This window comes from Lingula anatina, chromosome 4 (assembly GCF_051362555.1).
Source record: "Lingula anatina isolate TDL-2025a chromosome 4, LinAna3.0, whole genome shotgun sequence".
NCBI classification, from domain to species: Eukaryota; Metazoa; Brachiopoda; class Lingulata; order Lingulida; family Lingulidae; genus Lingula; species Lingula anatina.
The window spans coordinates 22,642,913-22,666,113 of NC_141770.1; the positions used below are offsets into that span (position 1 = coordinate 22,642,913).

At 37.7% G+C, this 23,201-nt stretch overlaps 1 protein-coding gene across 1 annotated transcript in view; it reads right to left on the bottom strand.

Annotated features, from left to right (window-relative positions):
* LOC106163655 (uncharacterized) overlaps positions 1-23,201 on the bottom strand; it is a 54,257-nt gene that overhangs the window by 20,447 nt on the left and 10,609 nt on the right. The window contains exons 3-5 of the mRNA XM_013541314.2: positions 22,058-22,678; positions 18,232-18,399; positions 17,469-17,653 (exon numbers count right to left, since the gene is read on the bottom strand). Coding sequence (XP_013396768.1) covers positions 17,469-17,653; positions 18,232-18,399; positions 22,058-22,678 — 974 coding nt within the window. The remainder of the gene's footprint in view (positions 1-17,468; positions 17,654-18,231; positions 18,400-22,057; positions 22,679-23,201) is intronic.

Consider the following 23,201-nt stretch of genomic DNA (forward strand, 5'->3'; position numbering starts at 1 on the left):
ACTAAACTGACCGAGTTCTAAACCTTACGTTACACAGAGGGACCATTCCCACAGATACTTGGATCGATCTATCTCCCTGGGGAATCTCACTAAATTGCTATCAAATTAACTGGCTTAAATGTCTGTCACGTTTAGTAAAACTGTAAGGGGGTAATTATCTTTACCCCCTAGCTAATTCAGTAGGCGTGACTCCCCAGGGAGTTAGACCAATCCAAATGGATCGATTTAGGCATGGGAACCCAGTCAAAGAACGATTAATCAGTGCCTAGTACTCATGTGAAGAAGTCTAAATCGGTTCAGAACCAGGTCTCAACTCTACCTGTGAACATAACCAGCATGTTTTATACTACATCAAGGCAGACCCTCCCATAAACATCATAACATGCATCCCTTTTCATAGACAACCTTAAAAAGGGTGAATTCCCCTCCCCCCCCTCTGACACAAAAGAAAGTGTTACAGTCTTCCATGTAAGTGTATCAAAGCGAAAAACATCATATTCTGGGAAATCCAGCATTCCACGAAGTCATTTTGTTTTTGTTTTTGAATGAGTGAATGAAAAAACAACTTGCAATCACCTAGCTGACTTGAAATTAATATCTATCCACATCATATCTACCCCTGTTTTCTCAAAAGTATTGTTGAAGAAATTATATCCTGTTAAAGAACATTTCAAAGAACCAAAGGATGTGTAACTTGAATACAAATTGGCGGAGACATTGTAATGAGAAATATCATATCCTTTCTCGTTGAAAAAAAAAAAAAAAAAAACATCAAGAGAAGAAAAATAACATATTTTTAGTATTAACGTGGAAACAAAGGACAAAAGACTTAGCTCTCATATAACATCACATCCTAATATGTTACTCGAGTACAGATTTATTGAAGATGGTTGATAAAGCACAATACCACATCCTTTCTTTGTATAAGGAACACTACCCACATGAAAGAGTTGAGAGTAAACAGGAAAATAAGTTTCATTTCTCTCTGCACTTTCTCCTAATTAAAACTCCTGTGTCTGGGTTATTTAAAAAAAGTATATGAAAATTTCATTTGAAAAATAAAAAAAAACGGAAAATAATGACGTACAAGGGAAAGTGCTGTCTCACAAAAAAAGTCTTTAATTCTGTTTGTTTGTAGCAAGGGACAAATCTAAAATAAATACAGAGTCTGGAAAGTGAGTTATTATCATTTTGTACTTCCAAATGAATGTGTATAGTCTGGAGAGGATCAATGGGAATACTTCATTAATGTGTGAGTCACCAGCATTACGTCTGCCGATGATATAATCCTCCGCTCTTTTTTTAGGCTCTTCCCCAAGTGACGGATGAATATGGACCGTCTGTTAAGGCAGAGTGTTAATAAACCCATCTAGGATTGATTCAAGTTTTTATAACCTACTTTCGCCATTTACTTTTTTTGCTTGTACTAAAAAAGGTGGCAAAAACAGGAGTCACAGGACTCACTTATGTAAATTAGATGATTGACTGGAGTTAACATGGGGGGGGGGGGGGGTGAGTGAGAGATCAACTAAATGGCATTACAAAATGACTTTATGAATTTTCCAGTGATCTAACAATCTTAGCCCAGTGGGACCTTTTGTCTAGACCTTCTCTTGCACATTTGCACTTGACTTGATTAACCATTGTTTAAGTGTAAATTAACAGGTATCAGCCTGGTCTTTTCCTTGGTTTAAGACTCTTAGGGTTCATTCCCAATAAAATGGAACTATTCTTCTACTTAGACCAATCCAACTCCGTGGGGACTCCCACTGAATGCAACCAAATAAACAAACCTCCTCCTGGCATTGAGTAGCATACAGAAAAACAGGTGAATGTACGAGTACGTTGGAAACGAGAGTGTGTTAATCTGATTGCATGCAGTGAAAGTCCTCACGGAGTTGAATTGATCTATGCTGAATGACAGTTTCATTGGGAATGAGGCCCTAGGCCCTTTTCACACTGTGAGGGTACATTTTTCTGTTTTACATCATTTGAAGAGAGCGTTAACTAAATAACCTGGGTATTACATAAGAGAGGCATCTACCCAGTCTCCCCTCCCTGCCAATAACACGACCAGTATATGAATTAATTCTGATTGGTTCAAACACTTGGAAGTAAATTTGTGAAAGGGAGTTACAACGCCCACTACCACGCCTCCAAGCATAATTACATATAGGGACCAGTGAAAGTGGTGTTTAACAGGAAAGTGCACCATACAATGGGAAAAGGGCTTCAAATCTCTAAGAGAAACCTTAGGTTGCCTGGTGACATCGCAGAAACTGAAACCTGGGTTAGAGTTTAAGTTTCAAAAGTCTTCAAAACCGGTCTTTTTTCATACAAGTTTAGGATACAAAAGTTGCCAAGGCAATTTTTTGTCACTAAAGAAGGAGTTATCTGCACAAGATATTGTTAACCAACAGAACATAGGACCATAAAATACAACAAAAATCTCAAACTGCCATAATACTACAATTTGAGAACTTATAAAAAAAATTCTCAAACTGTTTGAAAAGTTTCCTTGAAAAACTATGTATTAATGCACTCACTGTGAATATTAACACTTCCAATTCGGCTCAAACATAAAGAACAGAGCATCTCCTTAGCAACTACATACTACACTCTCATTTAATAATGCATTTCTGGAATAAAATGACCATTTTGTCTAAAAACAATATCCTTTCTGATAATAAAGCACCTGGTGCCTTTATTGTACACCTTTGTTCCAGGTCCAGCCGCCTGTTTCTATAATAATTAGAGACCAGTGTACTGTATGGTTTCTACCCATTCAGATAATAATGTAGTCTAGACTAATCAATCACAGAGATACAGCAAATTTCTTTCTCACTTTGCCACCTTAATCGGCCTTCTACTCTTCCTTGCCACTAATTGTTTCTGTTTGTGGAGACACTGTTCAGCTTCAAAGTTTTTTTTTTTTTTTTTTTTTTAATTTTTCAGTCACAGTTTGCTCAAGAAGATAACTTTTAAAGACTGAAAACTGGAAGAAGCAAAAAGCAATCTTTTCAATACTAAGTCATGTGCAAAATAGTCAAGGCTTAGATTTAGTAGGCTAATATTTTAGCCTAAAAGCTGACTATGGAACCATGTTTAGTTAATTTAGTCAGGAGCATGCTTTTATACTTGCACTTGTGCCTTATATAAAAACATGGGATAAAAAATCCTTTGATAATTTCAAAGAAAGGAAGATCGAATGATCACATTTCTGTGAAGCAAATCCCAAATGGTTTCCCATCAGTGAAAGACATCAGAAATAGACCCAAATGCATATCAAAATTTGAAATCCCACGTTTTGTGAAAATTAGACCATCTGTTGACATCATTTACACAACTGCCAAGTTCGGCACTCAGTAGAGCCTACTTTTGAGTGGTTGTGTGGGATTTAAACATTTCAAATGCTACCCAGCTCATAAAGCTATTTCACAGCAAACCAGTACTTCTGGGAGCTGCTATCAAACAGCTTTCGACAACAAATGCAGCTTCTTACTGATTTAATTCTGAACAACCCCTCCCTCCCTTACAATCAAACTCATTGCACTGGGTGTCTTGCACCAGTAGAGAAATGAAAGCATAGACAGGAAAAAAAGCTGTACATTAACAAATGTCTCCCTACAGATAGTCAACCCACACTCAGTAGCATGTGAGCTTGCAATATCCTCCATTATTAATCTCAGTTGTTGTCTGATGCAGCGCTCTCCCAGGATTATTACACTTTCACATTATTAGTGCCTTCAGCAGCAGCAGACTAATCAACCTTCGTGAAATAATGACCTTTTTTTTTCTTTCAGATTAGAGGCTGCAGGCCTGGAGGGGAGGGGAGGGGGGGGGTGGAAGAGAAATAATAAAAAAAGTTTACTTACAAGGGGGCATTAAAGGGGCAGGGATGGAGTGTCAAATGCTGAACCAAGAAGAAACCTCTCACATATATTTTTTGACATGTCACAAAAAAAATCCTTCAAAATCTTGATAACATGAAAAATGAACTTTTCTCCTTGAGCAAGTGTGAAATGACAGTGTTCCATGACTGGTGTCTGTACAGGCACAACACCTCCCCCTCCCCCCCCCCCCCCCCCCCCCCCCTTCCAACTTCTCCCTGCTCCATTTCATACCTTGTTCATTCAAATGCCTACTGTTGGGCTGGTGCCTACAACAAACTTTATTCATGCCATCTTTATTCTTACTATTATCTTTTTATTTCCATCAGTCAATCCCTAGTGAAAAAATATAAATATTTCTAATACATCTGAAGACATTATTCAGATGACATCATGTGTCTGGCACTGTTATGTGATATACAGACTAAGGAGGTATGATGAGTTCAACAGGCCACAGGTTGAATATCTTCATATGAGAGCCAGATCTCAACTTCTAACATTGGTTTATCATTATAAACAGGCCAAGATGACTGATAATACAGAGGGGATAAGAAGTGAATTAAATATAAATGACTGAAACCCATGAAAAGAAAAGAACTGTAGAGTTACCTACGTGGTGATACTTCTTTCTTAGCACTGAGCCAAACGAAAAAGGTGCCAGTTATACTGAACAGAACATTGATTTAGCAGAAACTTGAAAGAATGGTAAATCATTATCTTTTTATCATTTCTAACTTTTGTGGAACTACCCCCCCCCCCCCCTTGAAAAATCCAAGTCTAGACAAAGTTTAATAACTCAAACTAGAGTCAAGCTGCCTTTCCCAATGATAACTTTTTCATGCCAGTCCCCTAGAACCCTCAAAATCCATGTCTGGGGCCAAAGTGACACCAATACTGTCAAACAAAAGAGAAAAGAAAAATACTCCTTAGGGGTCTCATCAGTTCCAGTTTTATCTGCATATACCATAGAATATCCACATTCAGGGCACATGCCATCTTCACATGATCTTGCAACATTGTGCAAATCATGCAACAATTCGACAATAACACTGGTTGGATTTCCTTCCACTATGGTATGAGACTGACCAACACAATGACTACCTAGGCCTCAATCCATATGTCAGCATCATTCTGACATCCATGTGCAGTGCCAAGTGATGAAACACATAAAACAAAGCATGGCCACAGTTCTAGTCTTTTTTAATCATCCATGCTCAGGTCCTGGACTCATGATATAGCCCATGCACTATGGACATGAATCACACCTGACAGTGACCCATACTCCATACTCATGACTACCCATGTTCCAGACAGGTTTTCTAATTGACCTAGCCTAAAGTGATGACCCAGGATCTCTGGCCCCAGGTCAAGTTCATCATCCATGTTCTGCCCTCAATCCTAAGACTAAGAGCCCTTCGTATGTTTTTCTGTTGGAGATTGTTATCCCTGCCAGACTCTCAATCCCGAGAGATAAAGCCCTTTGTATGGTTTCTGGTCACTGAGTCTCTAAACCATTATCCACGTACATGGCCTAATCTTACGTGATACAGCCCCTTTGTATGTGTATTGGTCATTAAACAGAGGTCAACTTCCTCTTTTTTTATTGTCAGTGTCCTGACCACAAGTAGTCTGGATCTTGGTTTAGTGACCTAGAGGTCAAGTTCCTTATCCATGGCCATTGCCTGTAATTCCAACTGACCTGGCCCTGGTGCATGGATATGAGTGATGGCAGCAGTGTGGATTACTGGGTCAGACAGTTACATAACAGCGTCTAGCCTATCCAGCCTTGCATGTGGCTAGTTTATTACACAGGTACAGTGATTATGGATTACAGGCTGTGATTTATGTTAGAATCATTTTGCCACAAATGTAATAAACCACATCCCCAGACAAATGTGTCTTCAGACTTGCTATTTATATATCTGCTAAATTGATAATAACTAACCAGGAAAGATCAATATGGGCCAGTGACCATAGCACCTGTCAGTCTGTCTGGACTTGAGATGGACTAGAATTAAGGTGCAGGCAGACAAGAAACAGGCACCTGTCCAGCAGATATAACCCATATACTAAATTATTGAGAGGTAGCAACATAAAGGTGGATTATTATTATAGAGAGAGAGAATGACACACACACACTCCTTACCCAACCCCCATTTTTCACAAACATTTAACACAGGGAATAAAGAGAGGATTGTCTTCAGAGCTTCTGACATGGTGACCAGCTTATAATTCAAGTGGACAGTGATGTCATTTGGGTCTGTACCAGCGTGAACTTTAATTAAGTTCTTCATCACCTGTTAAAAAGACCCCGAGAATCATCAGCCCTGTTTTCTTTTTTCTTAGCACGAATTATTGAACAATCAGTATATATTACTGGGAAAGAAATTCTGATGAATATTTTCAGATGAGCCTAAGCATACATAATTTATCATATAAACTGACAAGCTTAATTGTAGACTTAAGCAGTCACATGGGCAACAATTAGCCAACTCCCCATGATGTCATCCATTGCCTCACCACAGAACATTTCTATATGGAAACCACAATACTGCAAAGACATTTGTTAAGATTAATCTAATCTGCTGCCTGAAATATGCCATCCAATGTCTATATCAGAGTTGTGAAGATTTGGGTGAGCAATCTGCTTATGAAATATGTCATAAAAAGGACTGTGTAGCACATTTCCCCTTTATTAAATCCATTATCAGCATTTGATGCTCCATACAACAAGGCGTCTGCATGAAATCACGCCTTAGGACCTTGATATTTTTTTCGTACGACACACCTGGATTTCACCTGTTATCTTGTAAATTGTGTGCGTCAGAATGGTTTATCCTTCAACTTACTGGTTACGTAATTATCAGCCAAGAGTTGACAGGAAGGCTGATATCACAACAAGTCAGCGCAAAAAAAAACAAAAAAAAAAAAAAAAAAACATTCACTTAGTTTAATAGCCCCCCTTCTTGGGGTGGGGGATGGGGGACCTAGATTTGCAGAGTGGTTTCATACCTAGACTATGAAGTAGGACCAGTACAGTTTCCTGACAGGTTAAAGGTATGTGTAAGGCAGCTAACACTGTCTCAAAGTCATATTTTCTGTCACCATATCAAGCAAAGCGACTAATCTTTCCCCATTTCAGACCTTAAAACAACTAAAGTACCTGATGTCGAAATTTCCTTATGAAATGTCAGGAACACATGGTGGTCTTTATGTCTAGCCAGAATTTATTCAATGAGAAATAGTATAAAACACTGAACCCAAGTGCAGGGACAGATTGAGCAATGACTCTGGTCGAGCAATGATCCGTGTGTTGAAGAAATTTTTAAAAAAATTTCTGGAGAAAAGTCTGATTTGGTATGAAAAACCCCATTTAACAAACAGGCAATCCAACAAAGAACTCGTAATGTTACTCTCTGAGACAAAGTGGGATAGCTGTGCAAAGAGCAGTATACATTATCAATGCTCTATATGCTCCGACCAGCCTCTGACTGCATGGGTATATTAAGTGTGTCTGTCTGTCTGTCTGTCTATTGGTTGTCTGAGTCTACTAATAGAATAACTATAAGAAAGACAGAGTAGAGGATTTTTTTTTACTTACAAATGTGAAGCAATTATGTTGTCTGTATTGTGAAACACAGAGTAAATAGTGGCCTGGTTATAAAACATTCTTTTTAAAAATTTAACAGTCATTTGCCAGATTCAGTCTTATATTCCTGTTTTCAAAAGCTTGACAAACATTTTGATTAAATAAATTAAGAGACATACAGAAGCTGTTTTTCCTTAAATAATTAATGCTGGTTTTCTATTCTTTCTTTCTTGTGTATTTGTTAATTTATACAATATTCAGTAGGCATATTCCTATTACAACTGTCATGAAAAGAGGTCCAATTCTTGCCGGGATAGTTACTTCAATCAGGGAGAAAAAAATAAAAACTTATATAGCACCCAGACTTTCACATGTCCATACATGTCCATACATTAGTGGACATCTAATTAGTGGACATTACCAAACCAAAAAAAGAGTATTTGATATCTCCAGACAGAAAAAAATGTTACGTCATCCCCAGACAAAATACTTCTCCTTCACCCTGAGGCCAATTTGGCATCATTGTTTGCTAAAACAAACATATCCTGTTTGAATTTTTGGAAAGGAATTTGTCTCTAATTCATGTCAATGTGGAAAAAAATTCAGCTGTGCTTGGGTTAAAAGACAAAAGAGGGTGAGAGTAAAGGAAATTAGCCTGAAGTGATAAATTAAATAAAAACTGAGCTCAGAAAAAAGGGATAAGAACAAGTTATTCTAGATGGATGCCAAAAGAACAGAAACATATAAGACTGAGGTGTGTGCATAATAGAGTCCAATTATGTTACTCTATACAATGAAAAAAATTGGCAAATCGGGAAAAAAAGTGGAAAGGCAAATTAAAACATGAGTGGTTCACATTAACTACACCTAGGTACAGTTTTGGCTAGTTCCACAAACAGCACGCCATCCAAGAATGACAGAGGGACCATGGTTCTCATTTTTTATGACCTATGAAGACAAATATTTTACAGCGGTCAACGACCTAAAAAGATGGTCAGATGACCAGTTCATGTCCCCCAGGTATATACGGTCCAGCAGGATGTCATTTTTTTTGTTACATTTTTAGTCTGCAGTGGTTCAAAAGGACAGTGGTTAAACATGTTTCATATTTACATGCATAACTGGTATAAATAATGTGTCTATTTAATTACATAAATGGTCCAATGCAAGAGCTTTACCAATCTGCCTTGGTGGGTTTCATGCATGGTGTACTGTAGAGAGATTAATTGAAGTTTGACTCAACCAAACCTAGACAAATGAATCTCGGACCCCATTCCAAAAGATTTAAAATCGATCTATCCCTGTGGGGAGTCTCACTAGATTACTTAGCTGGCTTAAGCGTCTGTCCCGCCTACTAAAAGCTGTAAAGGGGTAATTAACTGTCGTGCGCGCTCCGCTGACTGCAATTTAGCATGAACCCCCAGGGAGTTAGGTCAATCCGGGTGGATCGATCTAAATCTCTGGGAATGCACTCTCAGAGTGCATGGTGGTGCATGCAAGTGGACACTTAGAAAGTATGTATGGATGCAGGTGTATTTGTGCACGTGTGAACGAGCATGTGCCTTACAGGTGTGGGGCGGGAAGCAATGAGACTGCACTCACTAGAGGACAGACACGGACTCAGAAAAGGCTAAAATACCAAATTGTGTCATATTTTGAACCAACCACTTCTCCCAGTAAATCACAACAAACTTAACCAGAAAATGTGTTTTTCAAATCAACATCATCTCTCATACTATATTGGTAAATTCAAACAAGTTCATTCAATAGCAAACCATACAAATTGTTTGGTTGTTACCAAAAGAGAAAGGTCCATAACAATAGGATATCAAGTCAACCAGCCATGCATGCATGCGTGCGTGCCTGCGTGCGTGCGTGAGTGGGAGTCAATCCTATAAGCAATGCTACTCTTAGCCGCCCCTCCCCCAAGTAAAGTTTTAATAAAAATATTAAGGAAACTTCTGAAGAAAATGTTAAGGTCACTAAATATTTTGCTCATTTTTCAAATTTTTTTTAAAGGTTAGGCTTTAAGAAGAAGATATTGTATCTTATTGCACAATGTAATATCTTTGATTCTCTCATAAAGGAAGCTTAGGAACTGCAATCTTATCCTTTGAAACTTAGTCTCCAACTTCCCATCATATCGCAAACAAACAGGCACAAATATGGCGTGTCTCAAATGACATCCACGCAATAAGTTCTTGCCTCTTGCACATGCCATAGAGTGCAGCACTATAACTTCACCATCACACCTTTCTTCTTGTCGGCTCAGCTTTATGAAAACCCCATCAAGAAATAAAACCCCAGTCACTCAACCAGTAGCTGTAAAATGGATCAGTGGCACCGATCCAGATGTCACAAGCTGGGCAATGCATTAGAAAGCGAAAAAAAGAAATCGTGTGTTATTTACGTACACATGGTTAGGTCTATGACCTCTATCCTTTCCCTTACATCATTATGAAGGAGAATTACTGTACGGCTAGACATTACAAGCCAAACGAACAAAAAAAAAACGCATTACTAATGCATACATGACAAAATGCACAGCCTCTATCCTGTCAGTAAGAAGGACAGACAATTACTGGAGGATTAGACATAATAAGCAAAGAAAAAAAAAGTATTTTTAATGTCTGTATGCAAGGTTTATGATAAATAGCCTTCCCTCCTTCCCTTGTGTCATCATAAAGAAGTAGACATTTTGACAGGATTAATGATCATAAATGCTTGAATACTGAACCAGTGGAAACATCTTTTCTGGGGTCTCAATCTACTAAAATCCAAATTCTAGTTAAATTTTATTTCTTTTTATTTATAAAATGCTAATGTTTCTTTTCTAAAAATCACAAAAACACACACACACACACACACACACACACACACACACATATTGCATTTTATTCATGAGGTAACAACTATTCATGACTGCATTTCAACCAGTGGGAGGAAAAGCATAGAGCCAATTCCAAGAACTATATAATCATTAACAATTCAGAATCTTTGCAATCATAATAGAAACGGATCTTATGATACATTCACATATAGAATATCAATCTGGAATTCTTAATCCCCTTCTCAGTCTTCAACTGTGCATGCCCACTGCATTTTTCTGTTCTTGTAATGGTCCTGACAACTCTTGCCAAGATAAAGAAATCATTCCCACTAATTTTCATAAAAAGCATGGACCCCAGTAAACAGGACTATTACTTTTTCAGGCCTAACCCACTTAGATCTTTATTTATTTATTTCCCAGTGAAACTAGAGGATCAGAGAGGCGATACCGCCTCCGAATATTGTACCACCAGCTGGAGCAAGCGCATTCGTATAGACCCCCACATACACAAAATAAGGGACATAGCCACCAGTTTTGTGCTTGACAAGCTGTAAAAATGCAATCAACAAGAATTTTTAAACTATTGCAAAAATATATATATGGTACAATCAAATTTAAGTTCTTCGTAAGGTAGGTCAAGGGTCAATTTCAAGGTCACAGTAAATTGCCAGTATATGACTTCCTATTCAAGTTCAAGAGTAACTATGGACCTATCTCTGTCAAGTTTGAAGTTAAAAGAGAAAGAAATTAGCAGAGTTCAGTTCATGATAAAAAGTAGGTCAAAGGTCAATTTCAAGGTCACATTTAGATTGCCAGTATATGACTTTCTATTCAAGTTCAATAGTAACTATGGACCTATCTCTGCCAGTTTTGGAGATAAAAGGGAAGCAAAATTTGCAAAGTTCAGTTTATGGTGAAAAGTAGGACAAAGGTCAATTTTAATGTCACATTTATAATGCCAGTATATGACTTCCTATTCAAGTTCAATAGTAACTACGGACCTATCTCAGCCAGTTTTGGAGATAAAAGGAAAGCAAAATTTGCAAAATTCAGTTTATGGTGTAAAGTAGGTCAAAGGTCAATTTTAAGGTCACATTTAGATTGCCAGTATATGACTTCCTTTTCAAGTTCAATAGTAACTATGGACCTATCTCTGCCAGTTTTGGAGATAAAAGGAAAGCAAAATTTGCAAAGTTCAGTTCATGGTGAAAAGTAGGTCAAAGGTCAATTTCAAGGTCACATTTAGATTGCCAGTATATGACTTCCTATTCAAGTTCAATAGTAACTATGGACCTATCTCAGCCAGTTTTGGAGATAAAAGGGAAGCAAAATTTGCAAAATTCAGTTCATGGTGAAAAGTAGGTCAAAGGTCAATTTCAAGGTCACATTTAGATTGCCAGTATATGACTTCCTATTTAAGTTCAATAGTAACTATGGACCTATCTCTGCCAGTTTTGGAGATAAAAGGAAGCAAAATTTGCAAAGTTCAGTTTATGGTGAAAAGTAGGTCAAAGGTCAATTTTGAGGTCACATTTAGATTGCCAGTATATGACTTCCTATTCAAGTTCAATAGTAACTACGGACCTATCTCAGCCAGTTTTGGAGATAAAAGGAAAGCAAAATTTGCAAAATTCAGTTCATGGTGTAAAGTAGGTCAAAGGTCAATTTTAAGGTCACATTTAGATTGCCAGTATATGACTTCCTATTCAAGTTCAATAGTAACTATGGACCTATCTCTGCCAGTTTTGGAGATAAAAGGGAAGCAAATTTTGCAAAGTTCAGTTTATGGTGAAAAGTAGGTCAAAGTTCAATTTTAAGGTCACATTTAGATTGCCAGTATATGACTTCCTATTCAAGTTCAATAGTAACTATGGACCTATCTCTGCCAGTTTTGGAGATAAAAGGGAAGAAAAATTTGCAAAGTTCAGTTCATGGTGAAAAGTAGGTCAAAGGTCACTTTCAAGGTCATAGTAAGATTGCCAGTATATGACTTCCTATTCAACTTCAATAGTAACTATGGACCTATCTCTGCCAGTTTTGGAGATAAAAGGGAAGCAAAATTTGCAAAGTTCAGTTTATGGTGAAAAGTAGGACAAAGGTCAATTTTAATGTCACATTTATAATGCCAGTATATGACTTCCTATTCAAGTTCAATAGTAACTACGGACCTATCTCAGCCAGTTTTGGAGATAAAAGGAAAGCAAAATTTGCAAAATTCAGTTTATGGTGTAAAGTAGGTCAAAGGTCAATTTTAAGGTCACATTTAGATTGCCAGTATATGACTTCCTTTTCAAGTTCAATAGTAACTATGGACCTATCTCTGCCAGTTTTGGAGATAAAAGGAAAGCAAAATTTGCAAAGTTCAGTTCATGGTGAAAAGTAGGTCAAAGGTCAATTTCAAGGTCACATTTAGATTGCCAGTATATGACTTCCTATTCAAGTTCAATAGTAACTATGGACCTATCTCAGCCAGTTTTGGAGATAAAAGGGAAGCAAAATTTGCAAAATTCAGTTCATGGTGAAAAGTAGGTCAAAGGTCAATTTCAAGGTCACATTTAGATTGCCAGTATATGACTTCCTATTTAAGTTCAATAGTAACTATGGACCTATCTCTGCCAGTTTTGGAGATAAAAGGAAGCAAAATTTGCAAAGTTCAGTTTATGGTGAAAAGTAGGTCAAAGGTCAATTTTGAGGTCACATTTAGATTGCCAGTATATGACTTCCTATTCAAGTTCAATAGTAACTACGGACCTATCTCAGCCAGTTTTGGAGATAAAAGGAAAGCAAAATTTGCAAAATTCAGTTCATGGTGTAAAGTAGGTCAAAGGTCAATTTTAAGGTCACATTTAGATTGCCAGTATATGACTTCCTATTCAAGTTCAATAGTAACTATGGACCTATCTCTGCCAGTTTTGGAGATAAAAGGGAAGCAAATTTTGCAAAGTTCAGTTTATGGTGAAAAGTAGGTCAAAGTTCAATTTTAAGGTCACATTTAGATTGCCAGTATATGACTTCCTATTCAAGTTCAATAGTAACTATGGACCTATCTCTGCCAGTTTTGGAGATAAAAGGGAAGAAAAATTTGCAAAGTTCAGTTCATGGTGAAAAGTAGGTCAAAGGTCACTTTCAAGGTCATAGTAAGATTGCCAGTATATGACTTCCTATTCAACTTCAATAGTAACTATGGACCTATCTCTGCCAGTTTTGGAGATAAAAGGGAAGAAAAATTTGCAAAGTTCAGTTCATGGTGAAAAGTAGGTCAAAGGTCACTTTCAAGGTCATAGTAAGATTGCCAGTATATGACTTCCTATTCAACTTCAATAGTAACTATGGACCTATCTCTGCCAGTTTTGGAGATATAAGGGACTAAATGTTATAATTTTGGAGTTACCATAATGTGCCTTAAATTTCGTACAGAAAAAATTAATTAAAATAAAGAAAATGTCATTTTGGTCAAAATTCTTGAAATAGGAGGTGCTCTGAAGTTTCAGAAGTTCAAATTTGATGAAATAATGTCATTTTTGAACACAAGTTGTCTGCTTTGCCAAGCCTTATGTTTTATTTTTCCAGAGTTCAAAATTTATTATCCATTACCGTACTGCACATTTTGCTTTTACCACCAATATGTACTTTTTGATACAGCGTAACTCGAAAACCGTATGGAATACAAAAAAACCGAGACCACCTCCAGTGTTGGGCTTTACATGCTCTACAAAATGCAAAAAAGAATGGGTCTCTAGCATTAACGGTTCCCGAATTAGAGACAGTTTTCAGTTTCGGTATCTTATGGCCGCTACTCCCGTGAAAATGCACCGATTGACCCCAAATTCATGGAGATGAAAGATGACCTGAAGGGTAACACCTTCCAATAATATTATTGGTTAAGTCTGTGTGGTGTCTGAATAACAGGGCAAAAAAAATTTTTTTCGTAAAAAATTTAATTTTTTTGAAAATTTTGGCCCATTTGACCTTGAAGTAAAGGTCAAAGGTCAAATCCAAGGGTATATTTGAAATCTACACATATGACTTTTGGAAAGCCGTCTATAGAAATTTTTCCCATAACTCCTTCCGTAGGGTAGATAATTAGCATTTAATTTTGCCATTTTTAGACAAGGGTGCATTGCAATGAGTGCCACACCCAGACCCCAATACCAACAAAGCCCAAATTTTACGTGGAACGAGTTGAGATTATAGGTGACCTAAATCCATGAGATGGGTACGGGGGCCCTTACCGTCTAGGAGGAGAAGCGGTAACGGTAGCCGTCCGGCGGAGCCGGCGGAGCCGGCGGAGCCGGCGGAGCCGGCGGAACGATCCGGACGGGACCGAAACCATGTGTACCGCCAGCGCTAACGCTGGTGGTACAATAAAACAGCACATGAGGCAAAGTCTGCAGGCCACCAAGTCCATTACCAAAAAATCTCCATTCGGAAGCCTCTCTTTGAAAGCCATACCAAATTCGTGGGAAAGAGACCAAAATGAGAATCAATCAAAAGGAAATGACATGAACAGATTTGTGAGAGAAAAAAAATGTCTAAAAAGCTTGCATATCTGACTGTATTAAACTAGTCTTCTTTATCTAGATCTCTTCCTTGGACTTTAAATAGCATTTCATGACTGAACCCATAAAATAAGCAAGGTTATTGACCTGCACAATCCATATCTTTCCACAAAATGTTCTCGATATAAGTTCCTGCTTGCTGAAAGGTCAATGTCCTGTTTCTTATGGGCCTTACTGTTTTTTGATCTGCATTTCTGTGCTATCCAAACCAAGTCTTTTACTACTACTACTGCTACTAAAAAAAAAAAAAAAAAATGGCCTACATTCCACGACTTTTCCAGTCACAACATAAAAGACAGCATCTTTGATCTTTCTCTTATCTGTCTTTTGACTGCAGTGAACCTAGGTCTTATCCTACAGCTACTAACAAACTGCCTTTAAAATATTCAGGCCCCAGGAACTGTGTGCAAGCAGTATATCATTATCTTATGCACTAGTTATTAGACTCTGAGGGCAAACAAGTGTCTAGTGTCTAGACTAGCCTTAGGGAAATTAACATCACCACCATTAAAGCCCACTCTTGTCGGGGAGTCCTCAAACTGCTATATGAATCTATCCTATTACATATGAGGCAGGGAGCTGCAGTTGACTTCCTGCAAGTGCATCTATTCTCCTACCTTTTATAAAATTTGACAAGGGAAAATTGAAAATTAGTTTTTCTTCACTCCATCACTGATATGATGAAAAGCAAAAGAAGCAATCTGAGTGAACTTGAGTATAAAGGTAATCTTCATGAGGACACGTGCATAATTTAGAATACACCAAAAGCTGAAAATATAATAATCATACGATAATAATGTAATGAGTTATTTAAACCCACCCTCAATACCAATCTCAGCAAAAGTGTACATTATAAAGATTAAAATTGCAAATTCTAAATTATATCAACTTAAATAACAAATCAGACACTTATCAATAAATGATTGGAATCACCATCACAAGTATATTTTTCAAAAAAAAAAAAAAAAAAGGCATAAACATCTATCTGAACTGAGGATGACCAGTTTTCGAACAAAGCTTTTCTTCTACCCATATATACCCGCCCAAATAAGGCTTATTAATCATTGTAATTAGAAATAATTCCAATCAGTAAAAGGTGAATGTCCTCGGAGTCTGGGTACATGCAGACCACAAACTGCAGACTTAACGTGATGCATTGCAAACAACACCCTTCTTTTGCATGCTTACACGTCAGTTCACCACAAGTTTCAGATCCGATACATGCAAGCATCTTCATTTTCAAATCACCATATGCTCGTGCACAGTAAACTTTACTCAAATGCTTCGAAAGTTCAGACAAAACAAGCAGGCATGTTTGAAAATTTAAAAAACGAAGATGCCGACTCTGAAATTGTCACTTTCTCAATGGCCTCCAGCTACAGAACTGAATTGGTTTGGGCCAGTGACATCACATAGCAACCAATATACTTATACAAATGAAATTTAAAACCAAGAAGCTGGTTAATTTACTACCCATTACTAAGCTCTTAGGCAATATAGTCCATCTGATGATGTCATCTGGACCCAAACCAGTTTGAGCATAACCCTGCAGTAGCTTATCACCTACAGAAGCATATTAGTTAAGTTAAGTGTGTTGCAGATTCTGTATAATGTAAAAGCAATCAACACACTGGAACATTTCTGTTACAAAAGAAGCCTAACCCATTTAACTGTGTCTTTTTCAAATATTTACAAGTCTCAAGTAACACTTTTGAGAAAAAAAATTACTCCTAGTATTTTTAACACAGCTGCATACTGTGAATTACAGCTGGCCCCAAAAGTTTCGAGTCATGGCCCAAAATGACACCGAGTTGAAATTCTACTGAAAACCTCGGCATGACGTTCAACCTCTTTATATTGGCATGTGTCTGGTGTCTAGACTAGCTAAGGGGAAAAACACTCAACCATTCCATTAGATGCAATATGAAAAATCTATGAGGCTTTTCAGCTAAGATATTTTTAGCTGTACATGGAGGAATAGTTCTGTCATATATATATATATATATATATGAGAGAGAGATGGTTTTGATGGTATATATACACAGTATAAACTGTTCTGCTAATTGGTATGGTCATCAGTTCCTTCGTGACTGACTATCAGTATTATCATATGCTTTTGTCTGTTTATATTTTCATTGCTGGCAAACAGACAGATGTGTCTGGAAAGAACTAAAACCACTTTCATATATCTAAAATAACACTTTATATATTCCTACAAATAATACAATCACACAATTAACATAAACCTCTAGAGAAACATATGTTTTTAGGACTCATTCTTGTTTCATTGGTCATTAATTCTATATCCACTCTTTCCAACCACCAACTAGTCGCCTGGTTGATAATAATAGTAATGCTAAATTGCCATTAGCAAAGTTTATTTCTGATGCAACATCAACACGCATATATTTTCATTGCTGGTTAAAGGTAATGCCTTTGTAAGTTCATCTGTCATCTTTTACGATCTTTGTTTTCTAAACAATGGGTAATTTTTCATTCTGTCTTTTTAATATAGGTTTTTATTGTGATATTTCTTTTTATTCTACTCCTGTGACATATGTTTTATTTACTATTCTATATTTAATAAACAAAACACCTACCTCCTGCCTGGGAGACGGAGGGTGGGGGTTAAGCTGATGCTGCTCCGAGCTCGTGCTGGGTTCCCGCACGCGCCGTCCAAACATGCGAGCTGACAAGCGGTAGTGGTTGATCACGCACGACACGACACCAATAGTGAAGACGACAGAGAGGACTATCACAATAATCTGAACAAAGTCATTAGTTGCTGAAATAAACAGAAAAAATCATTTCAAACAGACTTATACATGAATATAATATTAGCCAAGGGTAAGAGTATTTTGATTGCATTTTAGGTCTTCTTCAACCAGTTTAACAGTTGATATAACTGGCATTCTTTTTACACAATTACACAAAAGAGAGATGAACTTGATATAATGGATTTTAAGCTGTAAATGAATATAATAACAATCAATGTTGTTAAAAAGTAACTAAATTAGTTTCTTTTGCAGGTGTTAAATACAATGCATTTATAAGACAAGGAGGCAACTGAAAATAAATGAAAAAATAGCCCAATAGATCCGTGGATCAACTGTATAGCCCACTTGCTTGAAAACTTGCTACGTAATCCCTGCAGGTACCACATAATCTTTGCAGGCAATCTATTCGGTGTCTTCTGGAGGATTTTGCAGCAAGCTTTCAAGTGGGTTGGCCATGTTTGATCTGCGGATCTGTTAGTCCTGGGATCAAATGGTTGTGAATACAGCCATATACAACCACACCCATATCTACCCACAAATACATCAACGTACCACCACACGTCCACCCATCCCCACCCACACTTACCTTTAGCACCATTATCAGGTCCCACAGTCTCTGAGGACGTGGACACTATAGTCGGGTTACATTCCCGCTGGTTCTCATCGCTGCTATCTCGACAATCTGGGAAATCATTGCACACTAAGGAAGTGTCTGGCAGACAACCACCATCGTAACATCTGAAGGGACAGTAACCTATCCAAAAGAAAAGCATATTTTTGTTCTTTTACTGCAAACTGAAGAAGTAGCCAAGCATCCGAGAAACTGATTCCATAAAAATTATCTCTTCCACACTAGAGGTTACTAGAGGCAGATGCTACAGATGCTATAAAAATGCTTGCAAAGACAGTAATCTTTGTGGAATAGGGGGGGGGGGAATATATATATATATATAATAACTGATTGAATAAATTATTTGCTGCACACTGAAGCAATTTTATACAGACAGCTGTCATCAGACAGGACATGTGAGAGGGCAATAACCTCGTTAAAAATATCTACGTCATGGCGGGTGTCGGGAACAAAAGACCTATATGCGGTGAATGTGAGATGTAACCACGACTGGGTCTTTTGTTCTCAATATCTGACATCGTGATGTAAAAGACACTACTCATCAGAAAAGTGTAATATGGCACCCACTTGTGCTTCCCACTCATGTATATCGAATACACGCTGTTGACTTGTGGCTTACCCATAATTGCATAAAAAATACCTCTATGGACAGAAATTACTCAAACGTCAACTTAAACTTCCACTCTCCCCATCCCACCCATATGTTTTATAAATAATAAGTTTATACTAATTTTAGGGCTAAAACTCTTCTGTGAAAGTGCCTCCAAAAATTATATATATATATATATTACTATGCATACATACGAAGGTAGATCCATTACCAATATTGGAAAAATGCTTCAAATCTTAAGCACTTAACTGTGAACACCAGCACACACTGAACTGTTTGCACCCATCAACCCCCGCTGTGTCCATGATCAATAACCATATATTTATTTGCCAATACCAGGTTAAAATGTACACAAAATCATGACAGTCAGTAATCCATAAGTTGGTACTTGGTAGTCCTTCTATATATAATATTCTAGTATATATCAAAACTTCTCATCAAAATATTGCCACCATCAAGAGACGGAAGCTGGCCTGGCTCAGGCAAGTCATTCGAAGTGATAGACTTTGCAAAACCATCATGCAAGGTACCGTTGAGAGAGAACACTGGGATAGGGCTAGCAATTTTTTTTTTGCTTAGCCAAATCACAATTTTTTTTTTTTCAATTTGTTATCCAAATGGTTATAATTTGACTAAAACTAGTCAAATGAATCCCCTTTTGTTTAGCCAATTTAAGTTATTTTTAGCATTTGGCTGAATTGGTGAGTGTTAGCGCTACCCCAGGGGCAAATACCTGGAAGACAACACAAAAGCTGGCCCAACAACGTAAAGGAGTGGACAGAAATGACTATGCCACAGGTCTTAATGCAGGCCAGTGACAGACCAGCCTGGGGGAGATACAATCACAAGACACCCCCCCCCCCCCCCCTGACCACACTGCCCATTTTCAAGGTATGCGTCAGCATGCATTTCACAGTATCATACCCCGAAACAAAATTTGAGATGAGATGCACTCCTTTCCAACCGCTATCATATCGCCTACTAGGCAAGAGCGGTGTCGCATCTGATATTCTATCTTCGGGTGAATTCAGGATCATTTGGTGCGGAGTCTGGTAGTTGGGTAGGCCTGTAGTTAGTCCACTGTTCTGAATGCGGTCTTAGAGGCAACCTGTCTCCTGTGCCCTATTATGTCGGTCCCCATCTTGTTTCATCAATTTATGTTCTGTTCTATTGGTAGACTGTGTCCGATAATGTCAGAGTGTGTCACGTAATTTCAAACTGTGTCATATAATGTCAGAATGCATGCTATTATCCCCGATCTTATCCTGTTAAGTTAGGCTGTATGTATGTATGTACATGTATCCTGTTATGTCAGATGGGACTCCTATAATGTCAGGCTGTCCTGCTATGTAATGTTCCCAATAGTGTGTATGTAACTATTATGTCAGAGACTGTCCTTTCAAGCCAGACTTATGTCCTATATCTATGTCAGATACACCTATAATGTCAGACACACTTAAAATGTCAGATGATGTCCTATGATGTTAGACTGTGTCCTGTTATCGCAGACAGAGTCATGTCACGTCAGACTGTGTCCTGCTATGTCGGACTATGTCCTGTTATGTCAGCCAACCTTTTCCTGATAGAGTAAATTACATATAAAGAAAAACATCTTAGCAATAATTCAGGCAATTTTCTTCAAATATGCCAGTCCAAACCCAGACTGGTTTTGGTGCTACTGCACTGCTGCTTTTTCTACCACATGATCAATATTTATAAGGTCAGGAGAGAAATTAGTCTGTCTCTAAGCAGGCTAAACTAGATCTAAGCAAAATATTCTGTGATGCATCTGTGGGTACACATCAAAGAAAACCTTTTTTATTTCAAACTGTTGAAAAAATTAATTATTTCATGATCAATATCAATCTACTGCCTTGACATCAACTAGGTGTTAAGAGTACTATTAAATGTATGTGGGACCAAAGGAGAGCAATGTTGGAAATGGTTTAAAGGAAAAAGGAGGACTGAACAGAAAAAAAAATTTAAGAAGAACTACACAAGAATACTTTTTTCCTACGCACAACATAACCCTCCCTTTAATCTGCATTCAGAGGGATGAACACTTGAGCTAAATTTTTTAATTAGGAGTACTACTAAATTTATGCGCACCGTATCTTAATGTTAATTACAGTCTGTTAGTATGCTGGAAGCATGCCTTCTTTAGCTTCTTCAAAGCACGGGGAATACTTGAACTTGGTCGGCAGGCTGTGGGGAAACATGAAAGGAGGGGGTATCGAAGGGGGGGGGGGAAGAGAACAGAAACGGGGATCCCCTTTCCCCCCAAAAAAATTATAGTCTATTCAAAATGAAAGTATCAAAGAGACACATACCAAGATTTAAATAAGCATGTATCATACTCCCTACTGATAAAAATACCTTATCAAATGCCACAAATGTTCAAACATTCCCTTTGCATCTGAGAGAAAAGGTTGGGGGGGGGGGGATAGAAAGAAAAAAAGACCCAATATATCCCCCTTTACTTCTGGGTTTCTTTTACACAGAAACTTAAACCAAAACTGGTTTAGATTCTGATGTCATCACCAGATGGCATACCACTATCTAAACAGTCTGCCAAAAAGTGGCCATGTGAAGAGATATTATTTTAAATTCTTCGAGTAGGTATATCAGTTTATCACCTTTAAAAAATAGGTAAAATAAATTCTCCCATTGTCAAGATTTATTTATGAAGACTGTTTCTAATGCACCCCCACTCAAACATAATACAGTTTAAATGTGTCTCCAGCTCAAATACCATAGGGTTGCACTGGCTGTACAAGTTAGCACTTAGATCCTTCTCACATCATGTATTACAATCATCTGTCTCGAAACACTTAAGACTGGTCCTTATATGTAATTTGGGGTTTTGATCCCTTTCACAAGTGAGCTTTCATCTGTTTGGACCAATCAAAATTAATTTGGTTAACTGGCCGTGTGAGGTGTGTGTGTGTGTGTGTGTGTGTGTGTGTGTGTGTGTGTGTGTGTGTGTGTGTGTGTGTGTGTGTGTGTGTGTGTGTGTGTGTGTGTGTGGGGGGGGGGGGGGGGGGGGGGGGGGGGGGGGGGGGGGGCGACCTGACATCTCCCTTACCATTTCAGACCAAAATACTGATGCACAAAGTCATGCATACACAATACATACTTCTGCTGATAAATGAAAATAAAACCAATACTTACCATCGGATTTTAAAAAGTCAAAATCCAGGGTAAATCCACTTGATTCGCCTGGTGTCCACGAGTACTTCAACTTCAATAAATGGGAGTATGAGCTTTGAAAGACTTTTGGGGATCCATAATTGTCACATATCACATTTAGTGTTCTTTCAGAGCCATTGTTAGCTACCTCGACAATCTCAATCTTTGGCATACATGGTGAGGGAAAGGGCGAGGGCGATATCGGGGGAGCCGCTTTTTTGTCTGACGGATTGGCAGATATACCATGTGGCAACGGCATGGCTTTATGACTTTGCGTTGGCGCAAATTTTGGTGATAATGATGTTGGTGAAGATGACAATGATGACAATGGTGACAACGATGATGCTGATGCTGAAGATGACATTGTATCTGATGATGCTGAGGATGATGATGGTGGTAATGCCAATGAGGATGATGCTGATGATGATGGTGATGGCAGCAAAGAGTCATTTTTTGTCTCTGCAAATCCATAGAGTTGTGTAAAGTTGAGCTGAATTCGCTGATGTCTTGGCGCGGTAAAAACATACTGGCAGTATCCACTGCGCTGGTGTGGTAATGACTCCGCCCGTATATGGCTAGGAGACGAATAAGTCTGGCTACAATCTGAAACAAAGAAGTAACAATATTATGTGGCATTTTAACCCATTTCGTAAAGCTAGCTTCAGTTTAATTTTAATCAACCCATAAACAAACTATTGAATTTGAAAGGCAATGAATATGCATACTGTACATAAACGTATCACCATTTCAAGTATGTAGTTTTTTTTTAACTCTGTCACATACCCGATACCCTTTGCAAATTAACTTACTAGTTTACTTGCAACACACAAATTTTAAAATTTAATATTGTATTTCACATGATAATTTCATGTATTTAAATTCAACAATAATTTAACTCAAGTATGAAATATGTAGAAACGATAGGGCGTCAAGAAACACAATAGAACTGAAATAAGATGCTGTAACTTGAGGACTGGTGGCATTTGTTTCACACATGACAATTTGCTACTGCCATTCATTGCCTTTTTTCTATCCTTTTTTATTCATTCACTTATTAATTTCTAACTTGTAGGGTAGGGTTGAAAAATAATTAGACATATTTCCAGTAGTCCGATGTGATTTGAAG